This window comes from Anabrus simplex, chromosome 2 (genome assembly GCF_040414725.1).
Source record: "Anabrus simplex isolate iqAnaSimp1 chromosome 2, ASM4041472v1, whole genome shotgun sequence".
NCBI classification, from domain to species: domain Eukaryota; kingdom Metazoa; phylum Arthropoda; class Insecta; order Orthoptera; family Tettigoniidae; genus Anabrus; species Anabrus simplex.
In genome coordinates this window covers 611,474,026-611,500,894 of record NC_090266.1, presented here as the reverse complement: position 1 = coordinate 611,500,894, position 26,869 = coordinate 611,474,026, and the positions used below count along the sequence as shown (strand labels likewise).

Below are 26,869 nucleotides of genomic sequence, written 5' to 3'. Positions count from 1 at the left end.
TTTTCACTAAATTTGTATGACTGCCAATTATGCTTGCCATCTTGTTATCCTTAGCTGACTTCTTTGCTAAATTCAATTTCCTAGTAAGTTCCTTCAATTTCTCCTTACTTCCACAGCCATTTCTAACTCTGTTTCTTTCCAATCTGCACCTCCTTCTTAGTCTCTTTACTTCTCTGTTATAACATAGTGGGTCTTTACCATTCGTCACCACCTTTAAAGGTACAATCCTGTTTTCACATTCGTCGACAATTGCTTTATACCCATCTCAAGTCTGTTTACAATTTTATTTACCGTATTCCACCTATCGTCCTTACTTCTTAAAAACTCTCTCATGCCTGTTATATCAGCCATATGGTGCTGCCTAATATTCCTACTTTCAAGACCTTCCTTTTTATCACATTTGTTTTAACTACAACATAAACAGCTGTAATGGTTCAAATCCCGTTGCAAGCATTTATCTATATTATTATTATTATTATTATTATTATTATTATTATTATTATTATTATTATTATTATTATTATTAAATTGTTAATTGCTGGCAACCAGGTATTACTTAATTGATAGCCAGTGTCCCTGTTCAACAGGTAGTTCCCTTCCCTGTCCCTTCACTATTGTTATTTCATCTTGGTGTTTTCCAAATTCGTACGTTCCTCATTGTCAGGTGTTTCATTCCAGGATTGTGTCTATGTCATGCACCTGTCTATGTCATATGTTATGTACACATGTTATGTAACCCTCTTAGACTGATTCTGATGGTTCTGTCTGCTTCCGCTTCGAACACTAGCACTGTACCGCGTCTGGGAAGCCATCTGGTGATGAATGAATGTACCCTTTCCACTTCTATTATAACGTCTAAATTCAAAAGCTCATTGTTTAGAAGCCTTTATTGTGGACATTCGAGATTTTCTTCTGATGACGCAGAGCACAGTTCTCTGCAAAACTTAAAGAATTTCACCTTATTTTCTTTACACGGCATACGCCTAAAAGCCTATATCATGTCTATAAGTACGGGCCGTGAAAGCATCATTGGCAACAGTGCTTAACTTGTTATGGCCCTGAACTTTTACCGTTCAAGAATAACAATCATCGATGTGATTTATTTGCTCTCCCTACATCATCAAAATTTCTAAAGGGAATGATGTCTGCTTGCCTCTGGTCCATTTAATTGTTCCCAAAACACACGTATGACGCACACTGTGTGGCATAAACCTTTTGCCGTTGTCTCCTAACTTGACATCGAAATAAGCCAGACGAGCCTTTTTCACAAATGAGATGATGTTTTTCCTTGTTGATTTCAAAGTCAGTGAGCTGCAAATGAAGCAATAGGAGTTGGGATTGTTTACACATTGTTATCTTGAGGAATTTGCCATTTGTTGACTGAATTAAAATGCACTTGTAAATATTGAAAGCACATTTCAAAATGAAACTACCGGGCGAGTAGGCCGTGTGGTTAGGGGCGCGCTGCTGTGAGCTTGCATCTGGGAGATAGTGAGTTCGAATCCCACTGTAGGCAGCCCTGAAGATGGTTTTCTGTGGTTTCCCATTTTCATACCAGACAAATGCTGGGCCTGTACCTTAATTAAGGCCACAGCCGCTTCCTTCCCATTCCTAGGTCTTTCCTGTCCCATCGTCGCCATAACACCTATCTGTGTCGGTATGACATAAAGCAAATAGAAAAAAATAATAAAAAAGCAAAATGAAACAAAAACAGTTGCAGTGTGTCTGAGTGAACATAGACATTAACAAGTATTGATCTTACCACAACTGACAGTTTATTACTCCAATGTAGATATTATATCGATTGCTGTACATTATTACGTGTGAACGTTAATAAAAGCAAAAAAAAATACGTAAAACTGAGTCCTATAAAAAATTTGATACCATGTTCATAAACAGCTCTGAAAAATACTATGAAACACCTATTTTCTTGCAATGCCCCAAAATGATGTTACTCAGTCTATTATTATTATTATTATTATTATTATTATTATTATTATTATTATTATTATTATTGTTGTTGTTGTTGTTGTTGTTGTTGTTGCTGTTGTTGTTCCAGTTATTTCCATTTCTGTTTCCATTTCCATGGTCCAGAGAGGGAAAGAAGTGTGAGGGGTGAATGGTTGGACAAAGCATTAACCTAAGTCTAAATTCTGTTGAGAAAATCTACTAAAAATTTATTTCTCTTGCTAATAGGATGATCCAATCAAGAACAAATGCAAAGATTTAATAGGAGATAAACATAAACAAGAAATACAAGAAAGCATAGTCAGTTTACAATTAGGGAAGGTACGCTCCCATTTTCATACATGTCTTTCAGAAAACCCAGACCAACAGGTCTTGAAATTTTACAGAGATTTGATAATTGGCTAGCCTTTCCAAAAGATCCCATAGCAGAGATTATAATTCAGTTCAAAGAAGAAGCCGTATCTTCTAGACGAAGTCACCTAGGAAGGGTCTTGAACCCTGGCACACAATATACAATTTACAGTTCATAATGGCCATAAAGGACTCTAATTTACATTACATTAGTAGAAATGATTTTATGTCAAACACCACAAGTTATTAGCAGAGAACATCTTCTGCAGATGAAAAGGCTTCAACAGCTATCATACTTGTACCCCATTGTAGTAGAGGAGCCATCTTACAAAAGTTGATCGGAAGATCCAGAAAGTACAGCAAAACCTTGTTAATTCAAATTTGTTTGGACGCTAAAATCCAACTTCGACTTACGTGATTTTGAATTAACCGCCGCAGACTCGAAATTCAGAAATGCCAACCCTTGCTGCATCAGAAAATATTATAAGATCCTTTAATGCATACAATCACCTTGATTCACAGTTAAACCTGTCAAATGCCATGGAAAAATTAAATTTCCGAAACGTAGCCAGCAAGGTGCATTTATTCAAATAATGCTCTTGGATAACGCCATACATTGTCAAACGTAATCTCACACCCAGGAAAAATAAAACAGGATGCAAAGACAAAGAGTAATCTACTGTATACCCACAATGTAATTTAAGTACAGTATACAGCACTTGCACAGGGGAGCCAACAAGACTGTCCAATTGGAAACATGACACTAACAAAACAAACTTTAAAAACCCAGGCACATATTTAACAAAAATGTCAAGAATAATAAATAACTTTGTATAGTACCTGAAAAGTTCGCAAATTTTTAATGGTCCAGTGGGGGATTTTTTTCTCACACATTAGGGTTATTGCCTTTTAAAAAATGTACGAGAGGTTGCGTCTTTTTTTTTTATTTTTTATTTTTTTTAATGAATGCTGGCTACGAACTGCTCCATATAGGCCTTAGCCTTAATTGTAGCATCGTCAGCATCACTTGCAATTATCACAGAATCCAACACTGCTAGAGCGGCAAGTACATCATTTTTCGACGGAATAGTTCCCGCCTGCGCCATATCTTTATCGTGTTCAACATCGCTGTAGCTGCATCTCCCTCTGGCGTCACGTGATCATAACTGATCAGTATGGTGGGATCCCGCTCTTCTGAAGTAGTCCCCGCATGGTCTATGGGGATGTATTTGGCGAAAGTTATGCCGACATCGGACTTTTGCCATAACTCCTCTCATTCATCTTCATTGCCTTCTGCTTATCCTTCTTCTACTTCCTTTAATGAACCAAAACCACACTTGACAAAGCAGTTCTTGATTGTCGATGAAGGATTAGTGTCCCAGGCAACTGTCACACTCCGCATTGCATCAATCATGTTCCACTTGCATTTCTCCTGCTGGAATATTTCTAGCAGTTTCACGGAGAAAGTAACATGCCAGTTGCTTTCTGTAGGCACGTTTTAGAGATGAAATTTATACCTTGATCTAGGGGCTGCAAGTAGCTCCTAGCGTTGGCCGGTAGAAAAAAGACGCACATGTTTTAAAATTAAATGATGTTTGTGCACAGCACACTGATCCAACAACAGAAGTATTTCTCTGTCCTGGCATGCCATTTTGTGCTCAAGGCATACCAGCCACTCCTCAAAAATTTTGCCTGTCATCCAGGAATATTTAGACGCCTTGTATTTATACGGAAAGTGCCTAATGCCCTTAAAACATTGTGGGTTCTCAAACTTGCTTATGACGAAGGGAGGAAATCTCTCGCTTCCGTCCGCATTGCAACACAGAAGGTCTGTGACAATATCCTTGTAAGATTTCCTGTCATGGCACCTCTCTCCTTTAAAACCGTAAGTCCGTTTGGGCTCTGCATTAAAAAACAATGCAGTCTCATTGGCATTGGAGATATTGTTCGGGGCATACGAATTGATTATGTGAGCCACGTCTTTTCGGCAACTGTTTGCATCGCTAGTGTTCACTGATTCTGCTTCTCCGCACAATGCCTTTCACGTGATAGTGTGGCATTCCTTAAAACGCTGCAGCCACCCATTTGAACACTGAAACTCCAGCCCCATTTTTAGCGCCAGTTCATTCGCCCTCCCCTTAATAATCTCGCCATCAACAGGGATATTATTCGCTGGAACATGCCGAAACCGCACTATCAATTTCACTTCCAAATCAAGAGTGTTTAGCTCCTCGAATGCGCATTCGCTTTGCTGTATTTACACCCTGTATTTCTTGAGCTTCTATGCTCTCACGATTTTTTTTAAATGTTGAAAGCGTGGACACAGGAATTCCAAAGTCTTTAGCTATTTCAGTTTTCGTTTTTTGTCCTTTGTCGACCTCCCTTATAATTTCCATCTTCTTGCTCAGTGTCTTGGGGGAATACTGACTCTTAGCCATCTAGCAAAACAAAAAAGGAACGCACATGCCCTAAACTAAAATACCGTAACAATAAACGAAAACACAGTATAAATAAAATATTATAACTTCAAAGTTTATAACTGCACACTAAAACTTAAAGTAAAATGAGTAAGTACAAGAATACAAAAGAACTACGATTTCACTAGAACTTGGCAACTCGGAAGCCCGCTGTAGGCACACCAAAGTCAAAGTTCGGAAAGATACCCCTGCACGTTCCGGAAGACACGTTCTATAGTGACACGGAAATTTTTTAAATTCAAATTATGGCGTAAAATTTTACTTTTAACAAAATGGAAGGAAATTTTGAATTAAAAGTCTGCATTTCGATACCGGGTCCGACGTTCTTCTTCAAATGACTAATTATCCGTATTTCGAATTAAACAATTTAAATAACATGCAAAACCGTACCTCGTGTTTCCGGGAACGAGAGATCTTCGAATTAGGCAGCATTTTGAATTATCGAGGTTCTACTGTATACAGGGGCCGAAGCCTATACTACACTGCCTGTTGGGGAATTGTGTACATGAACAGTTTAACACGCCATCTTGTTTAACATGGTTTATTGGTGTCTACATCAAAGAAGCTACAATGTAATATTCTAAATACAAGGAATATTTACAGAAACAAAGAAAAGAATAAATGTAGTGAGGCCCAGTCGAAGAACAAAGATATTAGTTAATCTTCTACGTGGCCAAGGAAAATAATGAAAGTTAATGAAAAAGGCCAAGAACCAGAAATGAAGTCAGAGGCTGAAAAACAATCAAGCGCTCCTAGAATAAGGTAAAAGATAACACCTAAGGGGGCATAAGGCCGAATGACGCAGTGGATAAGCCATACTATTTGTTGACTAAGAAAATAAGTTAAAATCCGAAAGAAAGGTGGGGAAATTTAGAAAAATCAAAAACTAGTCACAAGAAGATAAAGTGAAGAATGAAAATGAGGTTACACACTCTTGTGTGCTTACATTTCCCCATTAAGGGTTGATTACTTTTAAGTCCTAAGACTGCCTAGAAAACCTGCATCTTAAGTGGAAAATAAAACAAAATTTAGGAAATGCAGATTGACTTAACTGTCACATGCTAATGGGGAATGCAGAAATCTTCCCTTTTGTCACACACAGATAATGTTCACATAGGTGAAAATTCTGCGTTTACCTTCTGATGCCAGCTCACACCAGCCCCCGCCTCAGCATCTCCCAAGCTGGAGGACTCTTCGGTTACGCAGAACACTCAGATTTGATGCAGATTGACATCTTAGCTCTGGAACTCCGAGTACTTATACAGGGGCTGGCTGACAGTGTTTTCCCATTGGTGGAATCTAATTTCATAAGGGAGATTCTAATTGGTAAAAAATTTTTAGACAGAGATGACAACTTCAAAATAACAAACAACTGAAGAGTGATCAGGTTACCAAACCTCCAAACATAAACATTTTCAATAGGTTAGTCACAGTACATAACACTATGTAGCAGTAGAAAACCATCAGTAGAGACATCTTGCTAAAATATAGTGAACTTCATGGATATTGAGTTTTGACCAGTTCCTGTTAGATAGCATAACAGTCGGAGATGTGGCAGCAGTTGTAAACTTAGGGAGAAGCCTAAGTAATGGCACAATTATTATTAACTGAAACTTTTTTCTCATGCGATTTATTTATTGCATACTTGACAAAAGAAAACCTTTGCCATTTTTAGTATAAACGCAAATGGAATGACTGACCTAGTTGGTTGTGAAGTATGGCTCATGTAGATTTAAGCTTGAATTGCAGAAGATGGCTGATCTGCGCCCCACCATTGGCTGCCCTGAAGATAGTTTTTCATGGTTTTGCTTTTTAATACCAGCCTAATGCTGATTCTGTGCCTTAAGACCACAGCATGTACCTTCCCAAACTAGACTTTCAAAACTTGTGTGAGCTAGAGATTAAACATACAAAAGAACAGAGAACACTGTATGGTTTCGTCCTTGAAATTTTAGTCACGTTCAAAGCTCTGATTTTACTTCCATATTTTTGTTGCAGTATTTGGATGCTTTAGATAAAAGAGATATGAAAGAAGCCAGTAAAAAGTATCATGGAACACTGGTGAAACTGTATGCTGATTTTGCACGCAATAAACTATTGCCGTTCCTTCGTCGTAGTGATCAGTATCCTATACAAGATGCATTAAATATCTGCCATGAGAGGTCATTGTATCCAGAAATGGTGTATCTTCTTGGTGAGTATATGAATCTGTTTGTACATCTTATTATGCAAGTTCTTCATACTGCAGTGCTATTCATATCCAGTGCTGTTTATAGTACAGTTTTCTATCTTTAGTCATGTTCATATTACCTCTAACACAGGCGAGTTGTTGATTTATGTTTTTTGACCATTACCTGATTACTGAGCGAGTTGGCCTTGCGGGTAGGGTCACGTAGCTGTTTGCTTGCATTCAGGAGATGGTGGGTTCGAATTCCACTGTCTGCAGGCCTGAAGATGGTTTTCTGTAGTTACCCGTTTTCACACCAGGCAAATGCTGGGGCTGTACCTTAATTAAGTCCACGGCAGCTACCTTTCCCGTTCTTGCTCCACTAAAAAACTTGATGTGTTAGTTCGACGTTAAAACCACTAGGGAAAAAACCTTTACCTGATTATGATTGAGAGATTATCGATCACATGTTTATGGTTAGTATGGTGACATACTTTACCATTGTTTACCAATTTTATGTAGAACTTGGATATCAAGCGTGTTAAAAGGAGGTAAACAATTTTCTCAGTAACTAGTTCACATTTTTTCACTTTAGGTCATTCATGAACAGATAGGAACATCAAAAGGAACACAAAATAGGCTAAACACAATGGCAGATCAATTACCTTCTTCTCTCATCTCTTTTCCTCTGTTCATCTGGGTTTCTTTTTATCGTACACTTCCCACATATAGACTGAAGATTTGTCAAGATGGTTCCTCAGTGGGTGTCGAAGCCCGCCTTCGTAATGAAACTGGGAAACGTAAACAAGCTTGTTGGGGGCTGAGAAGAAATGGATGTAGAAGAGCTATAATTATTGAGGAGAGACTCAATTTATCTGGAGATGGCAGCATGTAAAAAGGTGGAGATTGTCCATTTGTGTTTTCTCTCAATTTCTCCTACCAGTGCTGACCTGTCATTGTGTTATCCCATCGTCGCCATAAGACCTATCTGTGTTGGTGTGACTTAAAGCCAGTCGTAAGCATTTTTGAATACATTTTCTAGATCTACGAATGCCATGTATGTGGGCTTCTCCTTAATTCAGTCCTCTAAGATAAGACATAACGTCAGGATTGCTTCACATGTTCCTACATTTCTTCTGAAGCCAAATTGATCTTCTCCCATCTCATTCCTCTGCAAATAATCCGTGTTAGCATTTTGCAGGCGTGAAATACGAGGCGTGTTTTTTAAGTAAGGTCCGTTTGAAAATAAGTACACAACGAAAGGTTATTTCAAAAAAGTAAAGTTATTTTCAGAAAGTACATACTTCACTCTACTTTTTGACATAGTTGCCAAGTTTGTTCAAACACTTATCATACCTCGTAACCAATTTTAAAATACCCTCTTCATAGAAACTTGCCGCCTACTCCGATAACCAAAAGTTCACTGCAGTTTTCACGTCATCGTCGTCATTGTAATGGTTGCTACTGAGGTGATGTTTGAGGTGGAGGAACAGATGGTAATCGCTCAGCGCAAGATCAGGACTGTAGGGTGGGTGGTCTAAAACTTCCCAGCCAAAACTGTCCAATAATTCGTGGGTCTGACCTGCAGTGTGAGGTCTTGCATTGTCATGGAGAAGGACAATTCCCTATGTCAGCATGCCACGTCTTTTGTTTTGAATCACTCTGCGTAGCTTTCTCAGGGTTTGGCAGCATGCTTCTGCATTGATAGTGGTTCCTCGTTGCATGTTTAAGTCGACCAACAAAACACCATGCCTATCCCAAAACACCGACGCCATGATTTTGCGCTGGGACAGAGTCTGTTTGGCCTTCACCTTTACAGGCGAGTGTGTGTGTCTCCATTCCATGCTCTGTTGCTTCGATTGGGGCGTGATATGCGAAACCCATGTTTCGTCTCCAGTTATGATCTGACTCAAGAAGCCGTCACCTTCTTTGTTAAGAACTTTATCGCACACTCAAATCTTTGGTTTTTGTGGTCCTCTGTTAGGAATGTCGGGACCCAGTGGGAGCACAGTTTCCTAAACTTTAGGTGTTCAGAAACATTGTTGTAAAGCACTGATCTCGACACGTCAGGAAATTTGTTTGAGAGACCTGTTATTGTGAAACGCCTGTTCTCACGAATCTTCGCTTCAACTGAAGCCACCAAATCATCTGTAATCAAAGAAGGGCGACCGGAGCGGTCCTCATCATGGACGTTGTCACGGCCATCTTTGAATTGGCGTACCCACGTATACACTTTGCTTTCACTCGTAACAGTATCACCGTACACTTCGCAAATCTGTCAATGAATTTCTGCAGCAGACAGGTTCCTTGCTGACTAAAACCGTATCACTGACCGAACCTCACACACGGCGGGCGAGTTGATAGTCTTAAACATTTTGAAAGCACAGAACAGAACTGTACAGGTTAGCTACAGAGCTGAAACTGAGCACAGTCGTTCCCGAGGCATGCCGGTACACGACGCACGCACTCGTTGCGATGTGTGCATGAACTACTAGTGTCTACAACAAAACGGACCTTACTTAAAAAACACGCTTTGTACTATACTAATGGTGCAGTAGTTTTGACACTTATCAGCACCTGCTTTTTTGGGTATAGGTATACGAACATTCTGCTGAAAATCGGATGGCACTTCTCCTATATCATACATTTTACACACTAGATGGAATAACCTTGCCATGCTGGTTTCTCCTAAGGCAGTCACTAATTCTGATGGTATGTCATCAATTTCAGGTGCTTTGTTCCTATTTAGGTCTCTCAAAGCTCTGTCGAATTCAGTCTTCCATTTCATCAGTATCAACAGCCTCTTCTTGTTCCAGAACTCTTATCATCTACTTCTTTACCTTGATACAGCAGTTGGATATGTTCCTGCCATTGTTCTGCCTTGTCTTCTTCCCCTAAAAGTGGTTTTCCATCTGATCTGTTAATATTCATACACCTAGTTTTCCTTTCTCCAAAGGTTTTCTTGGTTATCCTGTATGGAGCATCTACCTTTCCTAAGATCATACAACCTTCAACATCCTTGAACTTCTCTTTCAGCCATTTTTCCTTAGCTGTCCTGCACTTTCTATCTACTTCATTCTTTAATCACCTGTACTGTTTTTTTTCTTTCTTTTTTGCTAGTGGCTTTACGTCGCACCGACACAGATGGGTCTTATGGCAACGGCCTGTATTCTTTTCTGCCCTCATTTACTTTTTGCATTCTTGTACTTCTGTCATTTGTCACTCAGGTCTAGTATCTCCTGAGTTATCCATTAATTCTTTGTTAATATTTTCTTTCATCCTACACTTTCTTTAGCAGCCCTACCGACCTCATTCGTCATGAATGTCCATTCTTCCTCTACTGTGTTTTCTTCAGCCTTTTCATTAAGTCCTTGTGCAACATGTTCATCGAAATTATGGTATCCCTCACACACTTTTCTTTCAACTTGTCTAGATCCCATCTCCTAGCATTCCTTCCTTTCTTCAATTCCTTCAACTTAAGATGGCATCTCATGACCACCAATTTGTTGTCAGGGTCCAAGTCTACTGGGAAAGTTTTGTAATCCGAACACCTGATTTCTGAATCTCTGCCTAATCATAATGAAGTCTATTTGATACCTTCCAGTGTCTCCAGGTCTCGTCCAAGTATTCAGCTGTCATTTGTGGTGTTTGAACAGTGTTAGTGAGGACTAAATTATGATCAGTGCAGAATTCAACAAACCGACTTCCTCTTTCATTCCTTTGTCCCAATCCAAATTCTCCTACTGCATTACCTTCTCCTCTTGGCCTACCACTGCATTCCAGTCTCTCATCACAATTCTTGTCACCTTTTACATATTGTATTAAATCTTCCATCTCTTCAGATATTCTTTCAATTTCCTCATCATCCGTTGAACTCGCAGGTGTGTTTGAACCCCACTGTTGGCAGCCCTGAGAATGGTTTTCCATGGTTTCCCATTTTCACACCAGGCAAATGCTGGGGCTGTACCTTAATTATGGCCACGGCTACTTCCTTCCAACTCTTAGTAATTTCCTCTCCTATTGTCGCCATAGGACCTATCTGTGTCGGTGCGACATAATGCAAATTGTAATACAGTAAATATTTGTACCGTTAACACCCTGTCATTAAGGGGTTAGTTTAAATTTCCTTTGCATATTGCATATTGACATTGTGTTTAGTGGTAAATGATGCTTTGTCTTGGAGATGGATCAGCATTTCATTACATGAAACAAGTAGAATATCTTTGAAAGTTTAGTTGTCCAATGAACGGAGGTTTATAAAACTTTGTCTTCTTTTCTTTTTGTATAACTAGGGCTCTGTGCTATGTGTTTAACTTTTCAGAAGTATATATTTATTTATTTATTTGCTTAAAATGTGGAAAATACATGATAGTTTCCAAAATATGTTCTTGAATTTGTACTAAAATTTTACCCCCCCAATTACTCAAAACTATAGTTGAAACATCCAGTTGCTTGAATAAACCATTCCACATGCTCCATCAAACGTACTTCATGCTTAACAGGTCAGCGATTGCTGCAGTTTTCAAATACTCACTGCAGATGCGCGATACGAAAGAATGTGCATGCTATTATCAGATTTTATTCCAAACAGTGGGAGAAAAGGTCACTTTAGAACGTTTCAAAGGACTAATTCTTTTGTCTGATACTGCTACTAGAGTACCTAAATTGCTCAATTGACATAAGGAATAAATTAAATTTCGCCCCCACCACGCCTACACAAACGCGCACAGTTAGACAGTTGAACACAGAAACACCTTTTATCCACACAAAAATACCCAGGATTTCTCAATTTCCAAGTGGTAACTTATTCACAGAGAATGTACCAGTGATTCCACTAGCTGACTGTCAATGTCTGGATCAAAATAATGCAAAAGAAAAACACTTCTTATGCCACTCAGTGCCATACTCGAAACTGCTTATGCTGGAGCATTTTGCTTGTGTCTAACATACATACATACATACATACATACATACATACATACATACATACATACATACATACAGAAAGAGCAAATTGCTTTGATTTCACAAATGAAGCCATGCTTAATGTAAAAGAAACAACCCACCCTTTTTGTCATTCCAAATGCAAAAGAAAAAATACATTAAACGGGTCGAAGTTTCTTTCCACGCTTCTGCATTACAATGTACAAAAAGAAGCATTTTCAAGTTTTCAAAAAGAAAGCTCTATTTTTGGCTAAAACAGTTTTGTATCGCAAAAAGCTTCAGTCCATATTGGATGAGTTACTGGTGCATAATTAAAAAACACAATGTCTGACAGTGAAAATTCTTATTCTTCTTTGTTGAGTCGGGCTGAGCGGCTCAGCCGGTTAAGACGCTGGCCTTCTGACCCCAACATGGCAGGTTCGATCCTGGCTCAGACCAGTGCTCAAATACATCAACCTTGTGTCAATAGATTTACTGGAATGTAAAAGAACTCCTGCGGGATAAAATTCTGGCACCTCCGAAAACCATCAAAGTAGTTAGTGGGATGTAAAAACAATAACATTATTATCTTCTTCGTTGGGCTACAGATCTCCATTGCTGCTAAGGACACTACTTATTTGCACAAGTTTATTTTACCCCTCAGTCTTTTATAAGATGTTCCTTAATTTCACCAAAACTTAATTCCTCGATTTTCTAGGAGAATTCTCAAACTTCTCACAGACTAAAAAATGCCCTGCAGAGCTGACAAAAGTGGTACATCTTTCTTTTGAAGTTTTGTGATTATTGAACTTAGGAAAGCAAAGTTAGATTTAATGTATACCAAGTCTCCTTACACACACAGCTTCTAAAGACTCACTAATGCACACATTATCATCTTTCTTTAGCTTTGAGGACTGATATTTTAAGTTCCAAATCGTCTGCACAATAGCATGCTGCATCCAGTCAAGTACCCACTCCTGGTGCGCACTGGCTGCATAGGTTGTAGTTATTAGGCGGCTCATTTTTTTGAATAAACTCGCATGACTGGGTGCTGTAATGAACGCATTCCTCTTGGATGCTATTTCACTCTGTTCTTATTTGGAAAAATACTCCTTACTGCTTCAGCAACACAGTTCATACTATCCACTAAACAACTTAAATGAATCATCTTGCTATACAGAATTTTCAATCCTTGGCATGTTTTAACCATATAAGGTGCAGCATCTGTAATTAATGGATGAACCTCATGATATCAGATGCCATCAGGCCACAGAAGCACCACGGCATCATTAAAATCTTTAGCTATTTTATGACTGTTGGTTTTCTCAAGATGAGCCATTCTCAGTAAAAATGACTGTGATGGATAGCATTTTAACACACCGACTATGACGTTAACTATGTAATGGCCAGTAGCATCAGTCGTCTCGTCCATTGTAATCCGTACTGGGTACTGTAAAGTTCTGGTAAATAGTATTTGTGCAGTGTTGCCTTATCAGATAGAGGAAGTTGGATGTATTTCTGTAACATTTCATATACCACTGGATGATGCAGTTTAAGTGGTATATCAGCTGCAAGAAATGCTTGACAAATGACTTGTGGGAACTGGCATTTTGCTGTAAAAGATCTCACATTTTGAATTTCAAGATGCAAACATTGTGTCGGCTTCTTTAATGATACATGTTTCACATGTTTTGCTGTCACAGTATGTTGCTTAACTTGCAAATACATGTCTGCAGCTACAGGTTTCTCACAAACGTTGCAAAATTATACAGTTCCTTCAGGTTTGAAAGTGTTTCCAAACTCCCGCACAAAAAGGCTTAAAGTAATTTCAGGTAAAATTTCCTTATAGGTTATGGAAGTAAAGGGGTGAAGGATGCTTAATGAGACTTGACAGCTCCAACCCCCTGCTGTTCGTAATGACCGGGGAAGGCCTGTCTTGAAATAGAATACAGAGACAAGGGTGTAATGATGGAAAAACAGAAGCCATTTGCTAGCATTGCCAAGGATCAAAAATGCAGACAGGGCATATACAAGAAGTAGAACATACTGCCGAATATAGGTAATATGTACTTACTAGGAAATATGCCAGAATATATATTTATTTATAAAAACGGCAAAAATATGTAAATAAAGGAAACATAGTTACAAAAAAAATGTTAAGCAGATAATCATCTGAGCCTCTTACTTATAACCATGGGAGAGTCTTCTCCAAAATTGCTTGTGTATGATGTCTCAGATGTAAGCATCATAATTTTTGGGAAAATAACCCTTCCTCCCTGATTAAGATGAGAAATATTTTCCTAAATTATTTCTCTTCCAAAGTAGGAGGGAGTAACGTCTTCAGTTCTTGCTGCATTGAAGGCTCAAGCATTTTCTTCATGGAATGCAATACCTGCATGGAGAGAAATATCCAGGCATGAGAGATTATTCCTGTGGTGACCATACTGGGATTAGATTTAATTTGCTTTAGTAACACACTTTAGATTGTAAATCTTAATATTTTGTTCCAGAATAAATAACATAGTACAGTAAAAAAAATTGCAGTAATTTATTATAACAAAATAAGAACAGTAATACTTGTAAGAGGAGTTCAGTTACTTGAAATGTGCTTCGTTAGCATGTGACCTGTACTGTTTAAATGTTCTTTGTATGATTTCATAATGCATTTGTTTCTTTACTGAGTTATTGAGGGGACTGTGTTCTTGTTTTGTAGGTCGCATTGGTAACACTAAGGAAGCTCTTGTACTTATCATACAACAACTGGGAGATATTGATCATGCTATCAATTTCTGCAAGGAGCATGATGACATGGAACTTTGGCAGGACCTCATAAAACACTCGTTAGACAAACCAGGTAAAATGACTTGATATCCAGTATGGTATTGTATGAACATTTATCATATTAATTATAAATTGAAATATTGCTGCTTAAGGTTGAATGTATGTGTGAAGTCCGTCAGTAGTGAAATTAAATATTTTTTGAAAATTCCTAATATTTCCTAAAATGTGTATTTGTTCCCGTAACTGCTAAACATGCGCAGGAAAGTTAGAAATTAATTTTATGTCAAATTAAGACAAATAAAAGGAATTTGTTATTTCTTGTAAGTGCCTGTTTTAAACTTGGGTGCTTATTTTGTGATAAATGCCTATTTGAGTACCAGAAACATAACTTCGTATTTTACTTTTAAATTATTTTATTTTCTGCTTTGATATTTCTTCTTGGATACCAAGTGAGTTGGACGTGCAGTTAGGGTCGCGCAGCTGTTAGCTTGCATTCAGGAGATAGTGGTTTCAAGCTCCACTGTGGGCAGCCCTGAAGATGGTTTTCCGTGGTTTCCCATTTTCACACCAGGCAAATGCTGGAGCTGTACCTTAATTAAGGCCATGGCCGCTTCCCACTCCTAAGCCTTGCCTATCCCATCATTGCCATCAGACCTGTCTGTACTGAGCGAGTGGGCGGTGCGGTTATGGTTGCATGGCTGTGAACTCACATTCAGGAGATAGTGGGTTATTATTTATTTATTTATTTATTTATTTATTTATTTATTTATTTATTTATTTATTTATTTATTTATTTAATTATTTAATTATTTAATTATTTAATTATTTATTTATTTATTTATTTATTTATTTATTTATTTATTTATTTATTTATTTATACATGTACAATTTAGGGGTGGTAGATGGAGAAAGGGCAAGCCCCACATACACTCGTTGGCAATGCGGTTAGGTGCGCGTGGCTGTGAACTCGCATCCAGGACAAAGGAGGTTCAAGCCCCCACCGTTGGTAGGCCTGAAGATGGTTTTCTGTGGTTTCCCATTTTCACACCAGGCAAATGCTGGGGCTGTACCTTAAGGCCACGGGCGCTTCATTCCCACTTCTAAGCCTTTCCTATCCCATCGTCGCCATAAGACCTATCTGTGTGGGTGCGATGTAAAACAAATTGTAAAAAAGACCCATCTGTGTCGGTGGAACATAAAGCGAATTGTAAGAGAGAAAAATTCTTGTCGGTTGGCCAGCAATATAGCCCGATCACATCCTATGAGACTGAGAAGACATTTTCTCAATTTTGAAATATCGTGCCTGAAAAGAGACCTTAATTTATTTGTACCAGAAAACCTTGGTAAATACTTAGTTGTCAACTGAATTGTAGCTGGAGAGTAAGTTGTTTCAGTAGTTACAGTGCAATTTAATTTTGTCCTTACAAAAATGATATCAATAACAAACTGACACTTTCATATTTAATTATTTCCTGGCCTTTTCCCAAAAATCTGGGCTCGGCACTAATGTGCATTATGCCCAGTTTCACATCCCAGATGCCTTTCCTATCATCAGTCCTATTCGGAGAAATGTATTCACCATTTCTATGGTGATTGCTAATATAGATGGAGTTTATCAAGACGAGTTTGCTCCAACACAATCCAAATGATTGCTGCTGGTGACAACTGGGCTACCTGGTAAGTGTTGCGACAGAGACAGCAGTGAATGGGATAGTGTCAAATCGCCAGATAGGAATACGCCTTTTTGGGTGGGGGAGAGAGCTTTTTCTACTAGCAAGTATTCTCTGACTCGTCCTTTCAGCAGGCATCAATGAATACAGCTTGTTATATCGTAGTATAAAAATGTTAGCCTACTGTCATGTACTTAGTACGGTAACAGCAATAAAGTACTATCACAATATCTTGTGGTAATTAATGCGGATTACATGGGCTATTGAAATTTGCAAATTGCATGCAGGCTTTCCTTCCAAATAGTGCTCAATAAAAGTTACTCAATAGTAGACCTGCATAGCAAAATAAAGGGACAGTAGGCCTAAAGTTTTTTTTTTTTATAAGGGTCCGATATATGAGTGAATTTTTTTCTGAATCTTCAAAAAATAGAGCAGGGTTGGATGGCATTTTATTTGTGAGTGAATATAGTTTCTTGACACCACAGCACATTAGTACCATGATGGTGTTGCCCACTTTTTCAGTTTCTTCCATAGATATTCTTCCTAATTTCTAATTTAAATTAACACTAAAGAGCTCTCAGCATTCCTCTTTGCATGTTTTCCAAGAACCTTCATTTTTATCATATCAGAACACATTTGTTAAACAGTGATAGAACAGTGATATCGCAGCCGATACCCATTGTCTTGCACATGCTGAAGAATGGCGGTTGACGTGGCATGCGGGGCTGCCACCGCTTGGCGGCGGATGCGCCGATCCTCGCGTGCTGACGTCACTCGGGCTGCGCCTGGACCCCTCGCACGTGCCACATGTCCCTGCGCCAACCATCTTTGCCACAGGCGCTGCACCGTGGACACATCCCTATGGGTATCGGCTGCGATTTGACGAAGCGACCAACCTGCCCTTCTCAGCCCGATCACCATACCCCTCGTAAAGTCGTCTGTCTGCTGGAAATGCCTCCGTTGACGGCGGCCTGGCATTCTTAGCTATACACGTGTCCTGTGGCACACGACAACACGTTCTACAATGACTGTCGGCTGAGAAATCACGGTACGAAGTGGGCCATTCGCCAACGCCGTGTCCCATTTATCGTTCGCTACGTGCGCAGCACAGCGGCGCATTTCACATCATGAGCATACCTCAGTGACGTCAGTCTACCCTGCAATTGGCATAAAGTTCTGACCACTCCTTCTTGGTGTTGCATTTGCTCTGTCAGTCAGTGTATTAAGGAATCCTACCATGAAGCACCAATAGTGTGCTTCAGAAAGTATCTTACAGTTGACTTACTCTGGATTACATTTTAGAAAGATTCTAATAGAATATACAGGAAACTGACTTTTTATTCTTTTCTCCCTCATTGGCATGTTTCTGTGTTTCTGAAAGAAATTACCTTTTTAATTTGATTCTAAATTATTCTCTTTTACAGAATTCATCACATTCCTGTTGCAAAAGATAGGTACATATATTGATCCTCGTATTCTTGTGCAGAGAATTAAAAGCGGTCTTAGAATTGAAGGATTGCAGAACTCGCTAGTCAAGATGATGCAAGATTATAATTTACAGGTAATTCCATTAAATATTATTTATTTTATATATTACATAATTTATGTAATCTAAACTGACTTTGGCGATTCATGACACCCAAGATACCTCAGACAGCGGTGAATAAAATGCTTAATTTTCAGTGGGAAAATACTTAAAAGGTGGTAGAAAATGAGCAATGAAAAACAAGACAGGTGTTAAGTGGTTTATTTTATTTATTTAGTCTGATCCAGGACACCCTAGATTTGCCATAAGACACAGAATAATACACAGTAACAATTTTGAGGGAAGATAAAAAAGATTAATGTTTAAAAAAATGATAGGTTACAATTAACCATGTTAAATGGCATGAACTCCATATATATGGTGATGAAGAATCAAAACAAAGTATTTGATGAGTGAGACGACTATCTCATCTTGTAGGCTTCTCGCTAGTTTATATTTTTGTCGCCATGTGGCGAAAGATTTGGGAATTGTTCCCCTCGCGCCAAAGAAAAGTCCAGTCACCGTAATATTTTTAAGGTTATACGACTCAAGAAAGAAAGGGATGGTTGGATTATAGATATCCTTTTTCTCATTGTCTACGTCAGTCGGCTGAGAGGCTGAAGATTCAAAGCGTACCGTAGGATCAATAACTTCTGCTTCGTTCCTCCGTCTGTCAATCGCTATAATATCAATCCTGCGAGTGCTGCCTCCTTCGGCAAGGCAGTGGACTTCTTCGTACACTTCTAGATTTTTGAAATGAAGAGCATTAGCAATCAGGTTTCTGATGATGTTATGGCGTTTGATCCTAAGCAGTTCTCCTTGAGGGCAACTCCCCAGCACATGTGGTAAGGTTTCATACTCACTGCAGTGTCTGCAGTGGCCTGTGCTGGTAGAACGTCCCGGCAGAGTACGTACTGGTGCAACCATCGCGGTCATCTTCAACATCTCCCTCCATTCCGAACAAGTTAAACCATCTCTTCTGGTAACATTTTTAAATAAGTTGAAATACTTTTAATTGTTATTGCATCAAGTAGTCCAACTCATTGGCTGAATGGTCAGCATTGAGGCCTTCGGTTCAGAGGGTCTCGGGTTCAATTCCCAGCTGGGTCGGGGATTTTAATCCCCTATGATTAATTTTTCTGGCCCGGGGACTGGGTGTTTGTGTTTGCCCCAACACTTTCCTCTTCATATACAGAAACACACTACACTATCAACCACCACAGAAGCATACAATAGCGATTACCTTCCTCCATATAGGGTTGGCGTCAGAAAGGACATCCGGCAGTAAAATAGGGCTAAATTCACATGTGCGACTCAGTTGGCATCTGCGACCTCACAGATGTAGGAAAAGCGGTAGAGAAAGAAGAAGAAAGAAGAATGCATCACGTAAATCAACTAAGGTTAGTTTGAAGGAAGAATCCCACCGTCCAATACTTATTTGTTTTTTACTGCTAGTCTATGTAATTATAAAACATCTTCCAGCCTAAAATCTAGTTACATTATTTAAAAAACGTACGTGTTTCATTCCAAATGCAGAACATCTTCAGCTAAATAAAGGGTACAAAAATCGGCACAAAAAATAAAAACACTTACGATGATGATGATGATGATGATGATGATGATGATGATGATGATGATGATGATGAGATAAAATGTTCCTTCACATTGAGCCAAAACACTCAAGAAGTCAATGTTCAAGCTTGAGATAAAATCTGTTGTAAGGGATCTTCTTTCTTGAAAATGTTAGAGAAATATGTACATTAAATATCTTGAGGATAGACTTATTAAAAGTTTTAAAATTTAAATTTTAAAAAAATACAATGACCAGGAGAAACTCCTTAAAAATAACCGAAGTTGAGGTTAAGTTTCCTCTAGTCAAGGCAACGATCTATCGGTACCCATGGTTCCGGCGAAAACTGTCATGGTAATGATCCATCGTTATCGGCCTTTATTGTTATTATTTCCTTATTTGCATGCCATAAGGCAGCATTTCGCACAGAATAAGAACAGCACAGTTTTAACTCACGTTATACTCCGCGGGAACTGCTGACTATCCATATTTATCGATATTCTTCGAGTTTAAATCTTGCTCACCGGAGTTCAATGTCCTGTTTGCATCGCAGTTGGCGGCAAACATGCAAATATTTCTCTCTGTTTTTTTTTTTTTTAATACTGATTATATAGTGAAATTAACCATTATCATATACATTATATTTAGTTTACTTGCTAGTTCATTAATTAAATAGTTTTCTTAGGTAATTAGGTGCATATTTTATGCATATTGAAAGCAGCAATTGAGGTATGAGGAAAAACAAAATCAAAGGTTAAGGGAAAGGAGACACGGTGGTGGACAGACAAAATAAAAAAAATAAAAAAGAAAGGGACAAGGTGAAGAAAGAAATGGATAAGGAAAAGCAAAAAAATGTATCAGAGGGATGAGAATAAGATAGAAAGGTTACATGTGGAATACAAAAGATTGAAACTACAAATAAAGAGTAGTATCAAGGAACAAAAGGAGAAATGCTGGGGAGAGTTTAGAAACAAAATTGAGCAAGGTAGTTGAGGAAATCAGAAACTATTATACAGAGTAATAAAATCGAAAAGAATAAATCAAGAAAAAATCAAGTCATTAGAGAGAGAAGATGGATCCATAGTACATGATGAAAAGGTTCTTCAGAAGGTGATGGCAAAATATTTTGAAAATCTTTATAATGAGGATGACTGCTTGGAGGAAGAAGGAGATAAAAAATGGAAACAACAGATGGGGAAAAGAAGAGAACCCGATAACATGGTTGGAGCTTGAAGGGGCAGTGAAAGCAATGACCAACGGAAAAGCAAGTGGAAAAGACGAATTCAATGCAGATATAAGTACGGCAGCAGGAAGCAGTGAACTACAGTGGCTATACTGAGCCCTCAATGCCATATGGAAGGACAAAAGGATACCTGAAGATTGGCAACAAGGAAGCATTGTACCATTTTTCAAGAAAGGAAATGGGCTAAAAATAATGGAGAAAGTCATAGACAAAAGGACTGATATAATAGAAACACAGTTAGAGGAAGAACAATATGGTTTTAGACCAAATAGATCAACAATAGACTTGATATTTACAGTGCGAACGATAATGGAAAAACATCTGGAAAGGAACAAGGAAATCATCTTTGTATTTTTAGATTTGGAAAAAGCTTATGATACGGTTCCTCCCGAAGGTATCACCACCCTGACGAAGGCAAAATATATTTTGCCGGGTGTTTATTGGAGGCTTGCGTGGTCAAATGATCCTTAGAGCTATGCCAGCGGGAGCATCTGCTCCTGGTAGGGCCACCCAAGCCGGACAGGTCTAAGGTGATGATCCAGACTAAGAGTGATACCCTGGTCCTCCAGGTTGGGGGTTGAGCGTAGGGTTAACTCCCCTACCTCGTAAAAAGCAACTGTTACGGATACCTTAAGAATGAATAAAGCAGGACTGGAAAACTTGGTGACGAACCGGCGAGAAAAACGGCTAAAGAGAAGGAAAAAGGATATTATATTAGCAACGTGGAATGTTAAGACATTGAAGAGACCTGGCAAGTTGAAAGAATTAAGGAATGAAATGGATAAGTATGGCGTGAAAATAGCAGCTCTACAGGAACTGAGATGGAAAGGGCAAGGGATGATGATGTCTGGACAACATATCTTGATGTACAATGGAGAAAAAGCAGGCAGTAATGGCACAGGATTCCTCATACATAAGTCGGTAAAGCAAAGCGTGATCAACTTTACTCCAATCAATGATAGGATGTGCTCTGTGAGAATTAGGGCAAAATTCTTCAACGTAACTGTGTTTTGTGTGTACGCCCCTACTGAGGAGGCAGAAGATGAGAAGAAAGATGCATTTTATACTAAATTGGAGGAAGAAATTAATAAAGTTCAAAGGCATGATGTGAAAATTATCCTTGGAGATTTAAATGCAAAAATTGGAAGAGAAGAGGTGTACAAACACTTAGTAGGCAAAGAAAGCCTGCATGAAGTAAGTAATGATAACGGATTGAGATTGATTGATTTTGTGAGTGGAAAGCAGATGATAATTAAAAGTACTTGGCATCCTAGGAAAAACATTCACAAGGAGACCTGGATTTCACCAGATGGTGTGACAAGAAATCATATAGACCATGTTATCATAGACAGTCGACATGCATCAGATATTATGGATGTTAGAAGCTGCAGATGTGCTGATGCAGGTACAGACCACTATCTTGTTAGAGTCAAGTACAGACAAAAAATAGATTTGGCAAGAACAGAAAAAGTAACAAGAAAGGCAAAGCACAATATTGAAGGTCTAAAAAATGAGGAATTGCAAGAGAAATACAAAAAGAAAATGGCTGAATCTTTGGAAATAAAAAGGGAATTATGGGAGAAAGGAGAAGTGGAAGATAAATGGGAGTTACTGAAAACAACTATCAGTGAAGTGGCAGATAGTACCCTGGGAAAGAAGAAATTGGTAAAGAGAGCAGAATGGTTTGATGAGGAATGTTCAACATTAATCCAAGAGAGGAATGATGCTAGGAACAGAATGCTTCAAAGGAGAACAAGACAAACAGTAGAAGAGTATAGAGAGAAACGAAGAAGAGCAGATAAAATATGTAGATATAAGAAAAGAGCTTTTGAAAGAAAGAGAATCGAAGAACTGGATGAAATGAAGGATAGAAACGAGGTACGAAAGTTCTATAAAGAATAAAAGACCTTAAGAGAGGATTTCAACCAAGAGATCTTTTCTTCAAGGAAAAAGATGGAAACCTTCTGGGTGATAAAAGCAAAGAGCTTGGAAGATGGCAGGAGTATTTTTTTGAGTTACTCAGTGGAAATAATGAAGATGATAGAGAGGAGGAAAATATAAATGTTGATGGGGAAGAAAGAGAATTGGAAGAGGAATCAGTAAAACAGCCAGACTTAGAAGAGGTCAAAGCTGCAATTAATGCATTAAAGAATAATAGAGCCCCAGGTGAAGATGGAATGGAGTCAGAGCTGTTGAAATATGGGGGAGAGGGAATAGAAAAGGCTGTTTATGAATTGATTAAGGAGGTTTGGACAAAGGAGGAAATACCCAAGGATTGGACATTGGGTATAATTTACCCAATACATAAAAAGGGAGATAAGGCAGTATGTGGAAACTATCGAGGGATCACCTTGCTGGATGGAACGTACAAGGTTTTTGGTAAGGTACTAGCCTTAAGATTGGAATTATGGATGGAAAGAATATTAGGGGATTACCAAGCGGGTTTTAGAAAACATCGCTCTACTCTGGATCAGATATTTATATTACGACAAGTGCTAGAGAAATTTTATGAATATGACAAACAGCTACATCAGCTGTATGTGTATTTTAAACAGGCATATGACAGTCTAGATAGGAGTAAAATTTACAAGATTATGAAAGAATTTGGAATCCCAAGGAAATTGATTAGATTAACAGAAATGACTTTGAAAACAACAGTATGTAAGGTGAGAGTGGAACAAAATCTGTCAGAGGAGTTTTTAGTGGAGAGAGGACTAAGACAGGGAGATGTACTTTCCACACTGCTTTTTAACCTAGCATTGGAAAAAGTAATCTGTCAATTGCCCATCAACCCAGGGGGAACCATTTTGAACAGATTAGTAAAAGTGATAGCATATGCTGATGATGTAGCAATAATTGCAAGAAATGAAAGAGCTCTTGAAGAGAGCTACTCAGTATTAGAAGAGAAAGCACGGGACCTAGGACTAGAAGTGAATATAAACAAAACAAAATATATGAAGATGGGAGATACAGAGGGAGTAAGAGGAAGGATCCCAGTAAGATTAAATGGGAAGGAATATCAAAGAGTCACATCTTTCAAATATCTAGGCTCTATAATAACAGAGGACAATAAAACCTCCGTGGAAATACAGGAGAGGATAACAAGTGGAAACCGATGCTTTTACGCCTTGCAAAATATGTTTAAATCCAGGAATGTCAGCAGAAATACAAAAATTAAAATATACACAACAGTACTAAGACCAATAGTTATGTATGGATCAGAATGCTGGGCGATGACCTCCAGAGAAGAACAGTGGCTGTTACGGTGGGAAAGGAAGATATTCGGTGCAGTAAGAGAGCAGGATGGGTGGAGAATAAGGACAATTGTAGAGCTGCAAGAACTGTTTGGCCAGCCAGATATTGTTACTAAAATTAAGCAGGGAAGAATTAGGTGGGCCGGTCATGTTCAGAGAATGGCAGAAACCAGCACCGTTAAAAAGGTGTTTATAGGGAAACTTGATGGAAGGAGGAGGAGAGAAAGACCCAGGAAAAGATGGATTGATGATGTTGAGGATGACCTTAGAAAGTTAGGAGTTAAACGTCGGAGAAGAAAAGCTGAGGACTGAGATGAATGGAGGCAGGTGATAAAGGAGGCCAAGGACCTACAAGGACTGTAGCGCCGACCAGTAAGTAAGTAAGTTATGATACGATTAAGAGAAAACATGTATGGGAATGCCTACGGAAATGGAATGTACCAAAATCATTAATTAACAACATGAAAATATTGTGTCATGAGAGTAAAAGCAGTGTACAAATGGGGAGTAGTGACTCTGAAACATTTTATACGAAAAAAGGTTTCAAGCAAGGAAATGTACTGTCGCCATTATTGTTTATTATATTGATGGATTAAATCATAAAATTTGTAAAACAGAGTATCAGTAGTGATGAACTGAATGCTTTGGTATTTGCAGATGATGTGGTGATTTGGGGAAAGGGAGAAAAGGAACTACAAAGGAGACTGGATATTTGGAATGAAAATCTGAATGAGTTTGGAATGGTAATTAGTTAAAAGAAAACTGTAGTCATGCACTGTAGAAAAGAGAAAAAGAGAAGCCAAGTGTATGTAGACGGAGTACGGTTAGAGAATGTAGAACATTTTACATATCAGGGTAGCATTATTAATGGCAGTAATGAAATCAACCCTGAAATTAACAGACTAAGTAAAGTTACAGCATTTTATCATCAAGTCAGAGAGCTTTTATGGGGTGACAGAGTACCCAAGAGAACAAAATTAACATTATATAAACAGTATTTTATATACCAATTGTAACACATGGACTAGAAACGCAGTAGAAATGACATTTTTAAGAACATCGGTTAAAGAGACAAGAGGGGATAGAATCCAAAATATTAAAATCAGAGAAGAGCTAAATATAGAACCGTTGGTACAAAAGATACAGAAAGCAAGACTGAGATGGTTCGGACATGTAAAAAGAATGGGAAAGGAACGGTTAGCAATAAGGGAACTGGAAAGTGAAGTTACGGGAAAGAGACCAGTTGGAAGACAGAGAAAGAGAAGAAGGTGGAGGGATCGGATTTGGAAGGACATTACAGAAGCGGATTTGATGTGGCAGAAGTAATGGAGCAGGAAAAGTGGAAGGACAGAAAGGGGTGGAGGAGGCCTGTTCAAATCTAAGGATCACGGTGATTTATTTCGGAATCCGCTATCTAAGCCATGTCCATGCCTTTGGTAGGTTCCCAGCCTTTTCATCTTCCCGCTTTGTTGTTCACTAGTTGGCCCTACTGATATTTACGTACATGTTTTGTTGGAGATCCGCGTAATGCTAGCTACTGTTTTTCCGAGTGTGTAGTGTTTCTTATATTGTGTATTGTACTCTTACCTTCCCCTTTTAACTGTGTTTGTGCCTTGTTTGGTGTTACCCCTGTAGTCTGAGGTAGCATTTTAACCACACCCGGACAACTGGAGTGGGACATTGATGTTGTTGATGATGATGATGATGTAAGTGAAATATTAGATATACTGTAGTTGGATGTAGTTCATTTAGGTTAGGCTTAGTTATTTATCGTGTGCGACATAGCGATGATTGTTCATTCAAAACCGACTCCAATCCTCAGACCGTAATATAGAAATAACATGGCGGCTGAATTTGCCGAACTGCTGGTATTAGCTAAAACGAAAATATATCGTACATATTATACAAACGGCAGTAATTTAACACGATAAATGTAACATCATAGGGAAAATCTCTGTTTTCACGTATGAAAACGCTTTGTCAAGAAGTACGCACCACATATAATCAACTAGAATCACATATATTCTTCTAGAAAAAAGAACAAGAAGCTGATTATTTAGGAATTTCAATTATTAACATAATGTTCTCTCGCACATTTCACTTCGCTGGATAACCATTAAAATTATATTTATGGCATCATTTTGAATGTTTCAACATAAATTAGGCTGAAAAATTCCTCAATTTATTTGCTCTCATGAGAACTATGAAACATAATTTCTTGCTTTAGTTTTGAAGTGGTGGACAATTTCTTATATTCAGCAGCCAATGAAAGGGAAGTACACCAGAAATAATAATGTTATTGGCTTTACATCTCACAAACTACATTTTCACGGTTTTCGGAGACTCTGGGGTGCCGGAATTCAGTCCCGCAAGAGTTCTTTTACATGCCAGTAAATCTATCCACACAAGGCTGTGGCATTTTATTTGGGATAGCTTGGGTATGGGTATGTATGTCGTATTTTGGGTAAAGTATGTACATTCAGAATATGATCTCGCAATACACCAGAGTGAAAATGGTAAGTCAAAATACCAACAAAACAAACACGATCATAGAAGAATATAACTAAGTCATGAACTTGGACACTAGTCCGACTAACGCAGTAACATAAACACCAATCTATACAAGTGATGGTATGCCACGAAAAAGATTTACAACTCTCCAGAAAAATCCATACATTCACAAGTGCTCAGATTTCAATTTTCAAAGTGAAGGATTTCAGCAGAGCGCATAGGGAAGCATTTTACTGTGTCCATTTTTTCAGAGGAACCCGAGGTAAGTACAGATAATTAAAGGACATGGAAAAGCGCGTGGTAAAAATCAGGGAAAAAGAAGGAACAGTTTTTTCATAACAATAATATATTACCACAAACACCAAGAAGGATTTTTACAAGCCAAAGAAAGTTAAACAGATAATAAAGAATCCAACAATATTTTAAAGA

At 38.4% G+C, this 26,869-nt stretch overlaps 1 protein-coding gene across 1 annotated transcript in view; it reads left to right on the top strand.

Annotated features, from left to right (window-relative positions):
- lt (vacuolar protein sorting-associated protein light) overlaps positions 1-26,869 on the top strand; it is a 343,814-nt gene that overhangs the window by 226,974 nt on the left and 89,971 nt on the right. Inside the window, exons 13-15 of the mRNA XM_067139250.2 lie at positions 6,795-6,990; positions 14,600-14,740; positions 17,762-17,898. Of these exons, the coding sequence (XP_066995351.1) occupies positions 6,795-6,990; positions 14,600-14,740; positions 17,762-17,898 (474 nt within the window). The remainder of the gene's footprint in view (positions 1-6,794; positions 6,991-14,599; positions 14,741-17,761; positions 17,899-26,869) is intronic.